Source organism: Brassica napus, chromosome C6 (assembly GCF_020379485.1).
Source record: "Brassica napus cultivar Da-Ae chromosome C6, Da-Ae, whole genome shotgun sequence".
NCBI classification, from domain to species: Eukaryota; Viridiplantae; Streptophyta; class Magnoliopsida; order Brassicales; family Brassicaceae; genus Brassica; species Brassica napus.
The window spans coordinates 21,396,285-21,415,003 of NC_063449.1; the positions used below are offsets into that span (position 1 = coordinate 21,396,285).

Here is an 18,719-nt window from a genome sequence, read left to right on the forward strand (position 1 = left end):
CCTTTTCCTTTTAATAATTTTGTCATGTGATTTTTTTTCTTTTCTCTTTCCCACCTTTTTTAATCTTTGTTCTTTGTTCTTCTGTCTGCAATCCCATTTCATCTTTTTTGGCCTCATGAGGGGTTGAACAATTAATCTCTAAAAATGGGTTGCATCAGCTCCAAGAACGTCTCATATTTAGGGGACCAGAGTGCCTCACCGGTCCAAGACAGGGAAAACACCCCTGGACCGGACTTCTCCTCCACGAACCAGCACCATCGAGTCTTTGTTGATCATTCATTGGAGGCGAGTCACAATATTAACAGACGGTCAAGGAAATCGAAAAGATTGGGCGGTTCTGATTCAAGGGTTGGTAAGAGCCTGCTTTCCGGGCTGTCTCATAGGAACATAGAAGCTGAGCATGCGGCTGCTGGTTGGCCATCTTGGCTTTGCGAGGTTGCGTCTGAGGCTGTTCATGGGTGGGTTCCTCTTAAGGCAGAGGCGTTCCAGAAGTTGGAGAAGGTTAACATTATGTTTCTTGTGAGGGAAGGTACCACTAAAACATTTATTAAAAAGGATTGATGTGATTATTTTTGGGTTGTAGATTGGACAAGGAACATATAGTAGCGTTTTTCGAGCACGGGAAGTAGAAACCGGGAAAATGGTGGCTTTGAAGAAGGTAAAGTTTGATAATCTTCAACCAGAGAGCATTAGGTTTATGGCAAGAGAGATTTTGATTCTACGCAAACTCAATCATCCCAACATCATGAAACTTGAGGGTATTATCACGTCTCGTGCGTCGAGCAGCATTTATCTTGTTTTCGAGTATATGGAACATGATCTTGCCGGTTTGTCCTCAAATCCGGACATCAGATTCACCGAGTCACAGGTACTAAACCTGAAATATGTGGAAACCAATAAATTTTTCTGTCCTTTTTTCTCTGACATTGTATATAGCTTTTGAGATTCTTTCTTTTGATTCTTGTATACAAGATCAAATGTTACATGCAGCAACTACTTTTGGGACTAGAGCATTGTCATATGCGAGGCGTAATACATAGAGACATTAAGGCATCAAACATTTTGGTCAATAACAAAGGAGTTTTAAAACTTGGAGACTTTGGGCTAGCAAATGTTGTTACAGCTAAGAACAAACACCAATTGACAAGCCGTGTAGTGACTTTATGGTATAGAGCTCCTGAGCTTCTCATGGGATCTACTAGTTATGGAGTATCAATTGATTTATGGAGTGTGGGATGTGTTTTTGCTGAAATCCTCATGGGAAAACCAATCCTAAAAGGCAGAACCGAGGTAATATTACAAATATCTTGCACATGAAAACGATGCTTCTAAAATAATTTGTTTTATTGCTGATTTTTTTCTTTAAACTATGTTTTTGGTTTGTAGATTGAACAATTACATAAAATCTACAAGCTTTGTGGATCTCCAGCGGATAGTTTCTGGAAAAAGACTAGGCTTCCGCACGCAACTTCCTTCAGGCCTCAACATACTTATGAAGCCACACTTAGAGAACGATGCAAAGACTTATCAACAACTGGTGTTCTTCTGTTAGAAACTTTACTCTCTATGGAAGCATATAAGCGTGGGACTGCTTCATCTGCACTTAACTCTGAGGTGAGGAAGAATTTCAGTTTCCCCTTGCTCCTTTTCTTTCTACCTCTCAATTCTTTTTTCTGGTTTCCTATGACTCTTAGTATTTCTTGACGAGGCCTTATTCGTGTGATCCTTCTTCATTGCCTAAATACCCACCAAACAAAGAGATGGACGCTAAAAATCGAGACGATATGCGCAGGTCAGAGTTCTTCTCTTTACTTGTATCCATTTCGTTTCAAAGTAATTAAAGCCAAAATACCTACATTGGAGGACTCTGGTCTTGTTCTAGGGAAGATTATGTTTTAATAAATATATATGTTTTTCAGGAAAAGAGCAAACCTCAAGCTTAGAGAATCTGGAGTTGGCAGGAAACACAAAAGACCACATAGAGAAGAACAAGATCCAAAGAGTTACGCTAAGCTGCCAATAAGACAGGTTTTGCCTGTTACACTATATCTAAAACTCCTCTTTCAGCTTAGTTCCTTAAGTCTCAAGTAAGCGTTTTGCCTTGCAGGACACGTTTGAGGACAAGAACATAACAAATGAGGGTCCTCGAGCCACTACAACAACACAAGGAAATTACTACAAACTCTCTGACCTCCCAATGACGACAGGGACGGCCAGTGGTTTTTCGTGGGCTGTGAAAAGGCGAAAAGATCCTGATAATATCTCCACTCTTACCTACTATCAACCAAGCTCAAGGAGCCAATTGAGCGAAACAAGTGCCGCTTTTGCCAAGAACACTTTTGGTTTGAACCTCAAACCCGAAAATGAATCAGTTTATGAGATTCAGGGAGACAACGATGATCAGATTATGGATGAGTTACCCAGTGAGGACAAGCTAAGCCGCACTGGTAAACGACACGGATCACTTGATGGGTCTGGTTTGGATTTCAGCCAAAGAGAGGAGGATTCTCCATTAAAGAAGAACTTAGTAAGTAATCTTTTGATCATATGCAATTTTATGTATGTGTTTGAAGTTAAATGCTTGTGATTGTTGTTGTTGCTCCAGGAGCATCTACAGTTCGGAAAACAGAGCATATCAGGACCGCTGATATTTAAATCAGGCAAGATCGACGAAATTTTGCAAAGGAACGAAAGTAATATCCGGCAAGCGGTCCGAAAATCCCACTTCAAAATGGGTAAATAAATTAATAACTCAAGACTAAACCGAAAATAACCAGATGGTTTTGTAATTTATAAAACCACTTCTTTTTTTCCTTTCTCTTTGGCAGAACAAGATGACAGATAAACCGGAAACTCAGAATTATCGAGAAGCAAAATTCCACATTTCATCGTTGTTAGAAAAGGAGAAAAAAATATATGCAATAATACGGAAATTTTATGAAACCGATTAATAATGTTTCTGAGCCTAATCTATGAGTGACCAACCTATGAAGGTTGCTAAACCAATGATAAGCATTCCCAGTTAGTACAAATGTAGTTTGTCGTACTTTTGCATCGTCATTGAACACTCTTTGATCATGAAAATAGTCATCATAAGGTGGAAATTCCATTCAATTGCATTTGGAGTACCATCATAAGGTGGAAACTCCATCTTTTATGGTGGCACCACACGCATGTCTGAACTGCTGCCTCCACCATCTTTGGTATCATAACTATCTCCCCAACCAACTCCTCCTTGAACCCGAATACTTGCGTGAGATCCACTTGCGATTATGTTAACAGAATTATGTTATATGTCACTCATCTTTGGTATCATAACAGATCCACTTGCGTGAGATCTCTCAAAATTATGTTATTTGCATGACTGGCAATATACTTGCGTGAGATCCACTTGACATACGACCCAATTTTATATGTCACTCATTTAAAGCCTAAGAGAATGCAAGGTATTTTCCAAATCTCTCAAAAAAATTTAAAAATATTTTAATTTTTCTTATTCTTTCAGTTGAGCAACTCATTACCAGTAAAGACATTTCTCATGTTAATCTGTTTCATTTGGTTATGAATCTCTCCTCTCTTATTGTTTAATAATTTGTTAACTAAAATAAAGATGAGAACATGTGTTAGAGATTTGTGATGAGGATGGCCTTCAAAAATATTCAAAAATACATAAACATTAAGCTTTCCTCGTAACAATTAGGCCTGAGACTTATATCCGAGATCCGTTATCCAATCCTGGATTTTCTCCGATCCGATCCGAAAAACGGATATCCGGGAGGTCCGGATCCGGATCTTGATTTTACGGATTCGGTGGATCTCGATAATGAAATTTTAGGTCCGGATATCCGGATCTGGATCCGAACTTACTATTTATTTAAAATATTTAAAATTTATTATATTTATATATGTATACTATATATAATTTCCATATAAAATAATGAATTTTTTTATTTTAATTCAATTTCAATAATTTTTCATTTTAAAACATTAATAGGCTAAATAAATTAAATAAATCATTTCAATTAGTTAGTTTTAATTTAATTTTTTTAATTTTTTAATTTTTTTTAAAAGGATATGGATCCGGATATCCGCGGGTATTCGAATTTTAGTCCGGAGAGCCCGAATCCGGATCCGGATAGCAATTTTACGAATCTGGATCCGGATATCTCAAAATACCCCGGATATCTGATCCGTCCCAGGGCTAATAACAATGAGTTAATATAATAAGTCAAACGATAATACTTGACGGATTTGTTGATGATACTCACAATTTAAGTTTGGAAATCAAAAAGAAACTTTACACACAAGAATAAAACTTTGACTTATTTTAGGTTCACCAACCAATAGGATTGTGTTATTTCTTATTTGATATTTAAAAAAAAAAAAACAAAATATTGTCAAATTATATTATCCTTTTAAAATTAATAGGTAAAAAGAAATAAATAAAAAATAGTAGTGATTAAAAAAAAAAAAATTTAACGTCGTCAGCAAAACATTAAACCTTAAATCCTAATCCCTAAACCCTAAATCCTAAACCCTAAACTCTTGGGTAAACCCTAAACTCTAGGATAAATCTTAAACTCTAAATCAAAATCACTAAACACTAAAAACTCAAGAGTTTAGGGTTTAGGGTTTAGGGTTTAGAGTTTTAGGGTTTAGGGTTTAGAGTTTTAGGGTTTAGGGTTTAGAGTTTTAGGGTTTAGTGTTTTTATTTAGAGTTTACGATTTATCCAAGGGTTTATGGTTTATCCAAAGGTTTAGAATTTACCCAAGGGTTTAAGGTTTACCCAAGGGTTTAGGGTTTAGGGATTAGGATTTAGGGTTTAGTGTTTTGCTGACGACGTTAAAAAAAAAAATTTAAATTTTTTTTTCTGTAACTAGTTTTTTTTTTTACTTTTTTTTTAAAAGTATAAAATAACTTGACATTATTTTGTTTCTTTTTTTTTAAGATATCGGATTTGAAATAATGAAATCCTATTAGTTGGTGAACCTAGAGGTTGAATAACTCTAAAACTTTTCACTCACACATCAAGAAAAAATGATATTTTAATATTTTATGTAGTTTTTCTAATGTATCTCAAAGCAGATGTCGAATATCATCGACTGGATTACATTATGAGTGATGAACGATATGAGAAATATATATCATCTTCATTAAGTTTTTCAGAGTTTAAATATTGCTTCAAGATTAGATCACCTGTTGAAATATAATCAGTCAAGGTTGAAAGTTAATGAATTTTATTTTGCTACAAACCGTTCAAATATAATAATAAGATATGGAGTTATAGGATTGAGTTACATAACCTATAAATATACTAGAATAGACTTCAAACATATCATAAAACTCTAAATAAGATATATACTATGGCATAAAAATGGTCAAATCCATAGTATATCATTCATCCCACATCTCATTCCAAGCAAAAAAAAAAACACATGTCTTCTAATATGAAAATCACACCATTGAAAGATGTGAAACCTTTCAAAACAGAATGGCAGTTACACGTTAAGGTCCTACTTACATGGAAGCAATGCACTTCTAAGTCCGGAAAAACATTGGATATCATCTAAGCCGATGAGAATGTGAATTACAAGTCTATTTATCCTATATTTTGATTTCTAAACTATTATGCATGATATCTACTAAATTTTTTGGCCTTCTTACATGCACAAGGATAACAAAATCCAAGCTTCGTGCAAGATGACTTATATCTTGGCGAATAAGAAAAGATTTCAACTCGTTGGAGTCTTAAGGGAAGACTTATTTCCTAGCACTTTTTCATCTTCTCTTTTCTTTGAACAAGTCCTTAAATGAAAAAATTATTAAACATTAAATGGAAACATCTTATTCGAATCATACTAACAGAGGAAGAACTAATGTAGCATATATATACCAGATCGTGTCTGTCTATTGGTATGTTTTGCAGAGTTCATATAACCATTTCGTGTATGAAGATCTGAAACATCAACTCACTCCTAAGAACTGAGTCTTTCAGATGGAGGAAATCGAACATTGTTTTACGAAAATATAAAGGTAGTCGAACCAAACATTAACAATGTAGGCTGAAGTGTACAGATAGATCGCTGATTGATATTCAGTTCGTTTATGTTCCACCACCACCAGTTCATTTCACTTTATTTTTGTCTGATTCATCTGATTTAAACCTCAAATATGTGTTATGAAGCGGATTTTGGCTTGCCTGTCAGAAGTATAACAACATGTACGTTACAACCTGTCATGTGGGAACTACCCGGCCCCTGGGCTCCAGACTCAAATCAATTGGTGAGAGCTTGTTTTATGGAAGAATTATTAAAGGTTGAGGTCTTGGGTCCGAAAATGCCAAACGCATCAATAATCTACATGGGGAGTCAGTGAAGGCTCACATGTGAAAGGTTAGGGTCGGTGCCTTACAAGGCTGTGAGCCTAAGTCCGCAGGACAGGTTGTCACAAAAAAAAATTGACTTTTATTGTAACAATCCGCCCCGTGGAAACTACCCGCTCCATGGACCCCAGACTGGCCCTGCAGAACATCGACTCCAACCCTGCACTTATAAGCTCTCACTGACTCTATAATTAGGTTGTTGGTATGTTTAGTATTCCTTGAAGACAACTTTTAGGTTTTCCTCTTTGTTGTTTGTCTTTTTTTTTTAATTTCAATTTGTTGGAATCTTCATCGATTTAGCTAGGTTTGGTTTGTGAATTCGTCGATTAATTCTTCCGTCTACATCATCAACACTTCTCAAGAACGTAAAGTTAACATTTTTTTCCTTCAAACAAATGATATTTTTTTATGTAAACAGTCACAAAGATGTTTCTGAACCATGAGACCAAGCATTATACAAAGCCAAATTTTATAACTGACTAGGGGTTTGCCCTGATATGCCCAGAGTTTTTTTTGTTCTACAACTTTAATTATTTTTCTATTACAGTTTATATTTAAATATATGTTTACATATATATATTAGAATTTATCATTAAAATTTCGACCTATTTATATTAAATATTTTTGACTAATAAATTTGAAATGTTAGAACTCATAATATGTATGTTGGGTGTTTTTATTCCAAATTCTAGATTAATGTGTATGAGTTAAAATAATTAAACCTTAGTTTTTAATTTTTATAAAAAAAAAATTATTTTGAATTTTTAAGTTTTTATGCAAAATAATTGTTATATTTATATTTTATATTTATTTATTATTTAATGACTTTAAAATCATTGAGTTTCCGTTTTATTTATCATCTATTTAAAAGAAAGTATAAACCAATGTCTAAACCAACTTTTGACTTGGTCTATTTCAAAATTAAATTTATCAGTCTAACAAAATATATAGTATGAAATCTTGGTTTAATATACTTATAGATTTCCTATTATTAGTTTTACCCAAAAAAAAAATGATTCTATAGCTATCTGGCTATTATAATTTGATTGAAATCTTTTAAACTTTATTTTATAAAATTTAAGTAAATATTTAAATTAATTATTATATTTATAAGCAATAATTAAAAACTGCCTCGTTTTAGTTTTTGAGCATACTTGTCTAATTTTCTTTAGAAAATATATAGATTTTTTATTTCCGCATTTTTCATTTAATTATCATAAGTTTTAATTATCTGATTTTTTAGTTTTTTTAATCAGAATAGTATACTCAACATCATAATTTTTTTACCATTAGAATTGGGTATAGTTGTTATATTCTATTCATAATCGACGAGCTATCCTATGTGTTCATATTTCATGAGATCCACAATCTACCATATATATCATTTTAATCATAATTGGTCTTCATATACACCAAATTCTTTTGTACAACTTTCTAGTCACTTCTCTCTTTAACAACATCAGTGTTTATTTGGCGTCAATTATCTCTAGTTCCATTCATTACTCACTTAAATTGGTGTTTTCTTTGGGTTGGAGAAGAGAGATGGCGGCCTTTGCTATTCCACAACTACATAAGAAGGAAGGAGATCTAGATTAATCTATAACATATGATTTATAAGTAGATTGGAAAGGTAAAGTAAGTTCAAATTTATTATACCTTTCAGTGTGATTAACCACATCTTAGGGGGTGTATTCAATTGAGAGTTTTAGGTGATTTGTGTCAAAATGACAAATCCACTGTTATTGAAACATGAATTTTAAAAACTCATTTAAAATCCAGTGTTACTGAACTTGACATTTTATAAAGTACTCTGAAATCTACTGTTATTTAAAGTATTTTAAGTCGCGGAGTTTTAAAGTTTTCAAGTGATTTTAGAGTGTTTGGGTGGAGTTTCTTTGTTAAAAAAATTAAAATTCAAATATCATGGTTTTAGATGATTTTCTAGAGTAGTTTAACAAAAAATATTTTATTCTCTTCAATTCCTTAAAATCATCTAAAACCTCATTAAAAATCAAATCACCTCAAATTTTAGATTGAATACACCCCCCTTAGAGTTGCAATGTGAGAAGGAACAAAACGTCGGCGTTTATAGATTAGATGATATCAAGGTAATGAGATAACTAATCTCTTTTTAGTTTTTTCTTTCTTCAAATGGCTATTCTATTACCTATTGCTCAAGCTTGAGGTGGTAACCAGACCGGAACAGAACAACCAATGTAATACAATTCCCTATGAAAGGATCTGGCTATCTTAGCTAATGAATCAGACGATATATTTTCCGAACGAGGAACAAAAACAATCGAGAACTCCGTGAATCTGATCTTCAACTTCAAAAACTCCTCCAGCTCTGTAGAAAAGTTCGGCCATGCTCCGGGGTCTTTGGTCATCGAGATTAAGTCCTTGCAGTCGGTCCCAAAAGATTGACATGTCGATACCTGAAGCATACACTCCATTGCCCAAGATAAAGCCTCCAGTTCTGAATGCAATGGTGAGATTCGTCGGCGTTGATTCCTTGCTCCCAAAATTTGTGTCACTCCGCTTGAATTTATCCATGTCCACCCATAGCCACTAAAGAGTGCGTTATGTGTCCAAGATCCATCTATCATGCATCTCTCTGAGATTAGAGCCCGTTCTGGGTTTTGTGCTTCCACCATTCCTTCTGGTCTTTGATTTGCTTCAAACCAGTCATGACATTCTGATTTCGCGTGTCTAACTGTTTTCAAAGGGTCCTTGTCTATCCCTCTAAATAGTTTATCATTCCTCGCTTTCCAGAAGTACCATATGATCCAAGGATATGGGTCCTTGTCCAACTCTGAATCTTCAATATCATTCTTTCGCCATAAGTGGTAATCTATATTTATGAAGTGTCTTCCACTTGGGAATAGTGTTGGCGGTGTTGGTGTTTTCGCGTGTGCCCAAGTCTGTAGGGCCGGAGGGCATTTGAAGATGGCATGATTTATAGTTTCATCATCTGCACCACACCGAGGGCAATGGTTGTCACATGTCATATGACGATGAATCAGATTACTCGTTACTGCTAACTGTCCAGATATCATCTGCCAAATTTGGGAGAAGAGACCGAGCTTGATTTGGAGGAGGAGCTGAGCTTGTCTTGTGGTCGGCTTGTCTTCTGTTGTTCAAGCTCGTCGAAGGGTGAGTTGAGGTCGTCACTGGTGAAGGTTCGTCGATGGTGGCTGAAGTCGTCACTGGTGAAGGTTTGTCGATGGTGGCTGAGGTCGTCACTGGTGAAGGTTTGTCGATGGTGGCTCCGAGGTCGGCTCTTGGTGTTACGAGCTCGTCGACGGTGGCTCCGAGCTCGCCGGTGAAGATCCCGAGCTCGTCGACGGTAGTTCCGAGATTGTCATTGCAGCTAATTGTGTGCTCATCATTCCAGGATGGTCGGTGGTTGCAGAAATCAGGGTGTCTGGTTGCGCTGTGGGTTCTGTGACTGCCGAGCTGTCTTGAGGTGAAGAAGAATCCCCTGCCCCACGGTGGGCGCCAATTGTTGTTTTCATATCCGGTCGGTGATGTAATATTTATAAATGATATAAAGGGGTGGAGATTTTCGTATTAATAGTCAAGAATAAACAAGCTCGGTCAATTACAAGAACTAAAGATGCTCGTCTAAACAGTTCGTCTAAACAAGTATCTTTCTATTTTATGGTCTGAGGTCGTCTGGGCCGAGCTCGTCTAGTGGTCGAGGTCGTCCGAGACTTTGTTTGTGATGAAGAGGCAATGCTCTCCTTTTCTGTACTTTCTGTACTTTTCTGAACCTCCTTTCAATGAGTCTGACGTCTTCTATTTATAGTGACGTACATTTTGTCTTCTAGTGAAATCATCAATTGTTGGTTAACGGGTCGGGCCTGATTTTAGGCTTAACTTTTAATGGGCCTGTGCTAAGCTCATCTCCAACAATTGCCCCCCACAGTTTGCCAACTGTTGAATCTTAGTGAATTCTTTTGGAATCTTCTGTCTGAGAAAATCAGGTCGGGCTCGGAAATTGTCGGGAAATAGGGAAACACATTTTTCCTTTCCTATATAAGTGATGGTTGAGTCTTTTTTTTAGGTTCTTGTCTCCCATTTGGAATCAAATGTAAATTTTTTTTTTTTTAATTATTTTTGTGTGGTCCTTTGCCTTCTTTATTTAATATTATATATATATATATATATATATATTTTTTAGTATATATATATTTTTAGTATCTTCTTCCCTGCCCCCTCCTTGCCGACATTGTTTCCCTTCTCTCTTTATTATTTGGCCTCTTCTTTTGTTTGTCGTGAGCTCATTGGTGATGAACTTCTGGGTGTGAGGTCGGCTTGAGCTTCTTCTCATTACTCTTCTCCTCTCTCTTTTTTTTTTTTTTTTTACGGTAGACAGAGTGTTGAGGTCGTGTTCTGTGGTGTGAGAGGCTGAGCTTTGTTTGGAGGAGCTGAGCTCGCGGTCTGTGATGTGGGAGAAGAGACCGAGCTCGATTTGGAGGAGGAGCTGAGCTTGTCTTGTGGTCGGCTTGTCTTCTGTTGTTCAAGCTCGTCGAAGGGTGAGTTGAGGTCGTCACTGGTGAAGGTTCGTCGATGGTGGCTGAGGTCGTCACTGGTGAAGGTTTGTCGATGGTGGCTGAGGTCGTCACTGGTGAAGGTTTGTCGATGGTGGCTCCGAGGTCGGCTCTTGGTGTTGCGAGCTCGTCGACGGTGGCTTCGAGCTCGCCGGTTGTGATGCCGAGCTCGTCGACGATAGTTCCGAGCTCGCCGGTGGAGATCCCGAGCTCGTCGACGGTAGCTCCGAGCTTGCCGGTGAAGATCCCAAGCTCGTCGACGGTAGCAACGAGCTCGCTGGTGGAGATCCCGAGCTCGTCGATGGTAGCTCCGGGCTCGCCGGTGGAGATCCCGAGCTCGTCGACGGTAGCTCCGAGCTTGCCGGTGAAAATCCCAGCTCACTTTCTAATATCCCGAGCTCGTCGCCGGTTGTTCCGAGGTCGGCTCCTGGTGTTACGAGCTTATCGTCGGTGGTTCTGAGGTCGGCTCCCGGTGTTGTGAGCTCGTCGATGGCAGTTCCGAGCTTGATTTCGTCTGTTTCTGCACCGGGTTCTTTGTTGGTAAAAGAATGTGGTCGAGATGTGGAGGGTACGAGCTTGTCGCTTGCTATGCCGAGCTCGACGGAGCCGTGTTGTGATGAAGTGGGGTTGAGTTCGTTGGATGGGAAGTTTGCTCGTGAGCAGCTGTCTTTGTTGGTTTGTGAGATGGAGCTTACTGATGGCCGCAAGTCGTGGTCGGAGATTGCTGAATCTGTTATTTTTGCTGAGGTAGGTACTCTTACGGGAAGCGAAGCAGAAGATAGGGTAAGCGCGAGTTTGATTGAGGAAGGGACCGAGTTTCTTTTTGATGAGCACAGGACAAATTTGGTGGCGGAGCCTGGTGTTGGGGGGTCGAAACTATCTTTAAAAACGCCTCCTGTTGTCTCGAGTTCGTCATCTTTGGTGAAGAAGACTGTTGGAAACTATCCGAGAACATGAGCAGATGCAGTTGGCGAAATCCTTTCGAGCGAGAGAGTCGTCGTCGGAAACTACAAGTTCCTCTGATGGTAGTTCGTACTCGAGTTCTTATAGTGAGGAATCTGCGGATGGCGCTGATGTTGCTAATGAATCTGATAACGTTGTTCGAGATGACGGACAAGATGATGATGTTGAAAATGTTGATGTTGAATATGATGGTGTTCTGGGAAGCGCCGGTGATGAGCAGAATGGAACCCGTGATGTTGATGTTGATGAGGAAAGTGAGCAAGACGAGTTTGCTAGTGACGGTGATCGTGCCGCTGTTGGAGATGATTACATGGGTGACCGAGATGGTGTAGATAGACGTAGTAATTTTAGTGATGAGCATGATGATTTTAGTGATGAGCAGGATAATTTTAGTGGTGAGCAAAGCGGTGTTAGTGGTAGTCTAGAGATCATTGTTGTAGCTGATGGGAGGGATGATGCCGACAGAAGCAGTGATCGTCGAGCCGATATTACTGATATTTTGAGAAAAATAAAACAAGAAAGCTTGGCTGCCCCCCTTGCTGGTTCGCTTGATGCCTTTGGTGCTCCTTGTGATTATGTGAAGAAAAAAAGGGTCAGGAAGGCGAGGGAAAGGCCTAGGAGTTTCATAGGTCCTCTTGTTAATCATCCGGATCCATCGGAGTCATTTCCTTCTATTGTTAGTGAGGACACAGTTAAGTGGATCTTAGCCAACTGTTGCCGCAATGGAGTCATAGAAGCGCGTATCCCTGGCGAAGATGAACGTCCGTGGATGGTTTCGGATGGGTGGCTTTGTGTTTATGACTTCTGGTTCACCGAGCATCATTTGTGGTTTCCCCTCCCGAGGTTGCTGTTGGCGTATTGTGATGAACATCTTATTGGACTGGCTCAACTTACTCCTGCTGCTATTCGAAACATAGTTGCGGCTTTGTTCACAGCCGTGGATATTGGTGTTCACATAAGCATATGTTTGTTTGAACGTATTGCGCATATTACTCGGTGTGATAAAACGGACGGGGCTTTTTATGTGTCTATGAAGATTGGTTGTGGTGTTGTTGGGGAGAGGAAGAGAAAAACGTTATGTTGGATTAAGAAGTTTTTTTATGTTCGAATTGCACCTTCGTCGGTCCCTGACGTTTCTGATATGAGTACCCCTTTAAGGAGTAGTTGGAATCCTTACAATGGTAGTTTAACTCTTATTGGTGTGTGTGTTTTTGATATTCTTAATTGATTGTTGTCTTGTTTTGCAGGTCGTCATTTGGCTGGTGTTCCTCTTGCTCCTGGTGATAGTGAGTGCGTGGAATACTTTAAAGGGATGAAGGCTCGGGATTGGACTGTGGTGAGGCAATCAGAGGTTTGGCGGTGCATCCCGTTTATTGACTCAGGTTGGAAATATGCATTTTCTTTTGGTGGGTTAAATGCCTTTGATTGTTGAGATCTTGGTTTAGATATGTTACTGATTTTGTATGGTTTTGTTGATTTTGTAGCTTGTTGGAGGAAGATGGATTTGAGCGAGATTCCGAGTTTGGTTGACTGTTTTGCTGGAGGTAGTGACGATGCCCTTGTTGAGTCTGGTCAGTGTACCGCCGGTGTAGAGCCTTCGGCATCTGCTCGTAGTATTGTTGTGAGTCTTACTAGTACGACAGTTCCTGTTCCGTTCGCTGGTGTTTCCGGAAAGGAAGTTGTTGTTGCGGGAGGCGAGAAGGTTGTGAAGAAAAGAGTTGCCGCTGGTCATTCACCAAAAAACGTGCCCCCTTCGAAATCTCGCAAAGTTGTGAGCTCTGATGTTGAGCCATGTTTGGTGGTTGAGTCGCCTGCTGCGGAGAAGGCTGTCTTTGAACCGTTTGAACATTCGTTCAATGGTTTGTCCTCGGGATGTGGTGATTTTTTTAAGTTGTTTCAATCGCCTGGTGGCGTTGATGGTTTGCCTTTTGACCACGGCAGGCGCGGTGAGTGGTATCAGGAGTTCGCTCATCACTTGGCTGTTGTAAGATAATTGTTTCTCTCTTCAAAGTTTGTTTTTATTTTATTTTATGGTTTATGGTTTTGAACTAAAGGATATATATATTTTTTGTGCTGTTTTGTGCAGGCTACAATATTTGTGAACAAATTGGTGGTTAATCAGGATGAAGAGCTTGAAGAGGTGAAGGCGGAACTTGAAAAATGAAGGCTGAGCTTGCTTCTGTTGAGGGCAAGGCTGATAGTTCTGAGGAAATAGCGGCTCTGCGCGGTAAGTATGAGGCTGAGAAGAAAGTGTCCTCAGATGCATTGGAAGAAGTTCAAAGACTCACTGCAAAAATAGCTCTGGAAGCTGGGTGGGTGAAGAAGCGTCAAGCGGCTGACTTGGAGCGTTTTAAGAAGGAAAAAGAGGTGGCGGGCAGGAGGTATCGCAGGGCAGTAACGAGACATGATGATGTGCTTGCTACTTTTAGTTCGTGTGATCGTCAAGGCCCTGCGTGGCTGCTGCTATCTTTTATTTTGCTGCTTTTTTTTAGACTTTGGTTGTTATGATTTGATCATGTTGATCTCTTTCGGATATGGATGGTGGTCTTCTTGTTGGTTTTTGTTGTTATGATCGATCATGTTGGACTTCTTTTATATGATGCTTGAATTCTTCATGTTTGTTTTTATTCTTCTTTGCACGGCTTTTAATCGTTGATATGTTGTAGGGCTGGTGTTTTGAGAACGGATCTCTGTATATTTTATTTTGCAAATTTGATTGAAGTGTGAGCGCGGAGCTGCAGCACTGAGAACGGATCTCGTATTTTTATTTTGCAAATTTGATTGAAGTGTGAGCGCGGAGCTGCATCATTGAGAACGGATCTCGTATTTTTATTTTGCAAATTTGACTAAGTGTGAGCGCGGAGCTGCAGCACTGAGAACATATCTCGTATTTCTATTTTGCAAATTTGATTAAGTGTGTGCGCGGAGCTGCAGCACTTGAGAACAGATCTCGTATTTTTATTTTGCAAATAAATTAAGTGTGAGCGCGGGGCTGCAGCACTGAGAACAGATCTCTTATGTTTTTTTTGTGAGTGATGGTCGTATCCTGATATTTTTTTGAAAAATATATAATTTTTTTATAGAACTAGCTGAGCCTCGTGAGAGGTTGCCTACGTACCCCACAGGCGGGGATCAAGCCGACCGTAGTTCACCTTTACAAGGAAAGTAAATGCTTGAATTAAAAAGGGTTGATCCTCCTGGAGTCTTATTTTTGGTACATCAGGGGCGCGCCGGTCTTCGTAGATTTCTTTAGTAGTAAAATCGCTTGAGATTCAAGGAGTTCCATGATCTCGGAAATTTTTCTCCGCTCATTTCGGTGAGTTCATAGACACCTGGTTTGATGATTTTTGAAATCATGTATGGGCCTTCCCAGTTCGCACCGAGTTTTCCTGCTTTCCACTCGCGAGTGTTTTCGAAGACTTTGCGAAGGACGAGGTCATTCATTTGAAAGAACCTTCCTTTGACTCTCTTGTTATAATATCGAGCGGCCAGGTTTTGATAGTTTTAAATGCAGAGGAGAGCTTGGTCTCGTTTTTCTTCAACTTGGTCTAAATGGTCGATGATCATTGAGTTGTTGAGCTCTTCATTTTCGGTGAGTGTGAGCTGACAGAAGCTCAGAATGCTGACTTCGGCTGGTGACATTGCCTCCATTCCATGGGAAAGGGAAAACGGTGTCATACCCGTGGAACGGCGTGGTGTTGTGCGGTGTGACCAGAGGACACCGTCGAGTTCGTCGGCCCAAACACCTTTCTTTTCTTCCAGACGTTTTTTGATTCCGTCGATAATCGTTTTGTTTGTGGCTTCAGCTTGCCCGTTTCCCTGAGGGTTCCTTGGTGTAGATTTACTTAATCTGATTTTCCATAGAGCGCAGAAATTTTCGAAGGTTGCTGAGATGAATTGAGAGCCATTATCGGTGACAATTTCGTATGGGAGACCGTGGCGGCAGATGATGTTTTTCCAGACAAATTTCTGAATGTCGAGGGAGCGTATAGTTGCGTATGACTCAGCCTCGACCCATTTGGTAAAGTAATCAGTCATGATCAGGAGATAGCGCTTCTGTTTGGATGGTGGCATTGGGCTAACGATGTCCATTGCCCATCTCATGAATGGATATGGTGACGTAGTGGTTGAGAGGAGCTCTGTTGGTAGATGAATCATAGGGGCATGGCGCTGGCACTTTTCGCAATCTGCGACCATTGTTGGCCAGAAATGTCTGTGTCGCTTGATTTTAATGACTAAGGCTCGTCCTCCTGAATGATTACCACCTGCGCCTTCGTGTGTTTCTTCGAGGACCCATCTAACTTTTTGACCATGTATGCACCGCAGTAATGCTTTGGTCTAGCTCCATCTGAAGAGGGTGTTGTCGTACATTACATAGTGTGCGCATCGGGCTTTCAAGCGTCTTGCGGCCCAACGGTTGTCTGGTGTTGTTCCCTCAGTAATGTAGAGTTTGATTTCGTCGCGCCAATCGATTGAATCCGCAACTTCTTCTTCGGGTGTAGGTTCGTTCATCTCATTGGTGTCGTCCATCTCCTCGTCGAGGTCATCTATGATGTTGACTCCCATAGCTAATTCAATACTAGGTTTATCGATGCTTTCCACTGGAATCATTCTTCTGAGCGAAGGATCAGAGGTTGATGCTAAAGCGGCGAGAGCATCGACGGAGGAATTGTCGCTTCGGGGAATCTTGGTGAGGGTGAAGTTGGTAAAATCCTGGGAAAGTTTTTGAACGACTTGTAAGTAAGCATTCATTCGGTCATTTCTCGTCTCGTATTCACCGCTGAACTGATTGGCGACAAGTTGAGAGTCGCAGAAAGTTTCTATCTTGTTCACACCAACTGCTTTGGCAAGACGGAGACCAGCGATGAGAGCTTCGTATTCAGCTTCGTTATTGGAAGCAGGGAAATCGAGGCAAAAAGACTGCTCGATGATCTCGCTGGTAGGAGATATGAGTCGTATTCCAACACCTGATCCGTTTCGTGAAGATGAGCCGTCGACGTATAGGCACCAATTCTTGGTATTGAGATCGTCGTCGTATTGGGATGGAGGTAGCTCGGTCAGAAAATCTGATAATACCTGAGACTTTGCGCATGTTTTGCTTTTGAACTCGATGTCGTATTCGCTGAGCTCGACTGCCCATTTGTCCATTCGTCCTGATTGACTTGGGCTGTGGAGGATCAATCGAAGCGGATGGTTAGTCAGAACGTGGATGGTGTGGGATTGAAAATACGGCCTGAGTTTGCGAGCTGCGACAACTACGGCGTAGGCGAGTTTTTCAAGTGGTGAGTATCTTGTTTCGGCGTTGTTGAGAACCTTGCTGGTGTAGAAGATTGGACACTGCTCCCCACAGTCTTCGCGAACCAGAACGCTGCTTACAGCGCATGCGGAGACCGATATGTATAAGTACAAAACTTCTCCGTCTTCGGGTTTGGCCAGAATCGGTGGTGTGGATAAATATTGCTTCAGCTGTTGAAAGGCTTCTTCGCATTTTGCGTCCCACTTGAAACGTTTGTTGTGTCGTAGAAGTTGGTAAAATGGGAGGCATTTATCTGTTGAGCGCGAGATGAATCGGTTGAGTGCGGCGATGCGTCCTGTCAATCGTTGGAATTCTCTCGTGTTTTTGGGAGATGGGAGTTCCGCAATGGCCGCTTTTTTTTGTGGGTTTGCTTCGATTCCTCTCTTAGTGACAATATATCCGAGAAATTCTCCGGATGTGACGGCGAACGTGCATTTGGTCGGATTGAGCTTCATATTGTACTTGTTGAGGCTTTCGAAACAAGTCGTTAAATGTTTGATGTGGTCGGTGGCTGTGAGGGATTTGACGAGCATGTCGTCGATGTAAACTTCCATGGTGTCGCCGAGCTGTTCGGCAAACATTCGGTTCACTAAGCGTTGATAGGTTGCGCCAGCATTCTTGAGTCCAAAGGGCATGACTTTGTAACAGTATGTTCCTCGATCGGTGATGAACGAGGTTTTTTCCCTGTCATATGGATGCATCATAATTTGGTTGTATCCTGAAAAGGCATCCATGAAAGATAGGAGCTCGTTCCCTGCAGTTGCTTCGACTATCCGGTCAATGTGAGGGAGTGGGAAACTATCTTTGGGACATGCATTGTTGAGGTTGGTGAAGTCGACGCACACGCACCATTTTCCATTTTTCTTATTGACGACAACCGGGTTAGCGAGCCACTATGTGTACCTGACCTCTGTGATGGATCATGTGTTTGTCAAACGTTCAACTTCGTCGTTTACAGCTTTGGCGCGCTCTAGGCCGAGCTTGCGACTTTTTTGCCTGACTGGTTTGAATATGGGGTCTACGTTTAACTCATGGCAAGTGATAGATGGGTCGATCCCGGGCATGTCCTCGGTTGTCCAAGCGAAGGTTGAGGCGTTGGATTGAAGGAAGCTAATAAGTTGGTCTTTGAAATCGTCTTTTAGGTCTGCTCCGATTCCGACGCATCGTTCTGGGTCGCTTTGGTTGATGTTAACTTGTATCACAAGTGCGCGGGCGTGGTCATCTGCAATTTCCTGCTCGTCGCCTTTCGTAGCTATTAAACATGTTCTTGACGATTTTCTTAATTTATGCTCGGTGACAAAACATGTGCGTGAGAGACGTTGGTTTCCTTTGAGGGTGTAGGTTCCTGACGTAGTGGGAAACTTGATGCACTGATGGTACGTAGACGGTACTGCTTTCATTGAATGTATCCATGGGGTGCCGAGTATGGCGTTGTAAATGGCAGGGCTTTCGATAACCACAAATTTGACGATTTTGGTGATTCCTGCTACGTAGACTGGGAGCTTGACTGTTCTGATTGTCATT

At 40.3% G+C, this 18,719-nt stretch overlaps 2 protein-coding genes across 2 annotated transcripts; both read left to right on the top strand.

The window, feature by feature from the left end:
• Positions 1–2,943, top strand: LOC106403163 (cyclin-dependent kinase C-2 C). The gene is made up of 9 exons (XM_013844004.3): positions 1–501; positions 584–868; positions 973–1,290; positions 1,387–1,614; positions 1,695–1,792; positions 1,920–2,028; positions 2,108–2,527; positions 2,606–2,735; positions 2,829–2,943. The coding sequence occupies exons 1-9, from the start codon at positions 145–147 to the stop codon at positions 2,843–2,845; spliced, it is 1,962 nt and encodes a 653-aa protein (XP_013699458.2). The 5' UTR covers positions 1–144; the 3' UTR covers positions 2,846–2,943.
• An 8,948-nt stretch (positions 2,944–11,891) lies between these two features.
• LOC106382936 lies at positions 11,892–14,516 on the top strand. Its single transcript, XM_013823022.3, has 4 exons — positions 11,892–13,080; positions 13,147–13,281; positions 13,384–13,883; positions 13,986–14,516. Exons 1-4 carry the CDS (start codon positions 11,898–11,900, stop codon positions 14,061–14,063), a joined length of 1,896 nt encoding a protein of 631 aa, XP_013678476.1. The 5' UTR covers positions 11,892–11,897; the 3' UTR covers positions 14,064–14,516.
• The last annotated feature ends 4,203 nt before the right edge of the window (positions 14,517–18,719 follow it).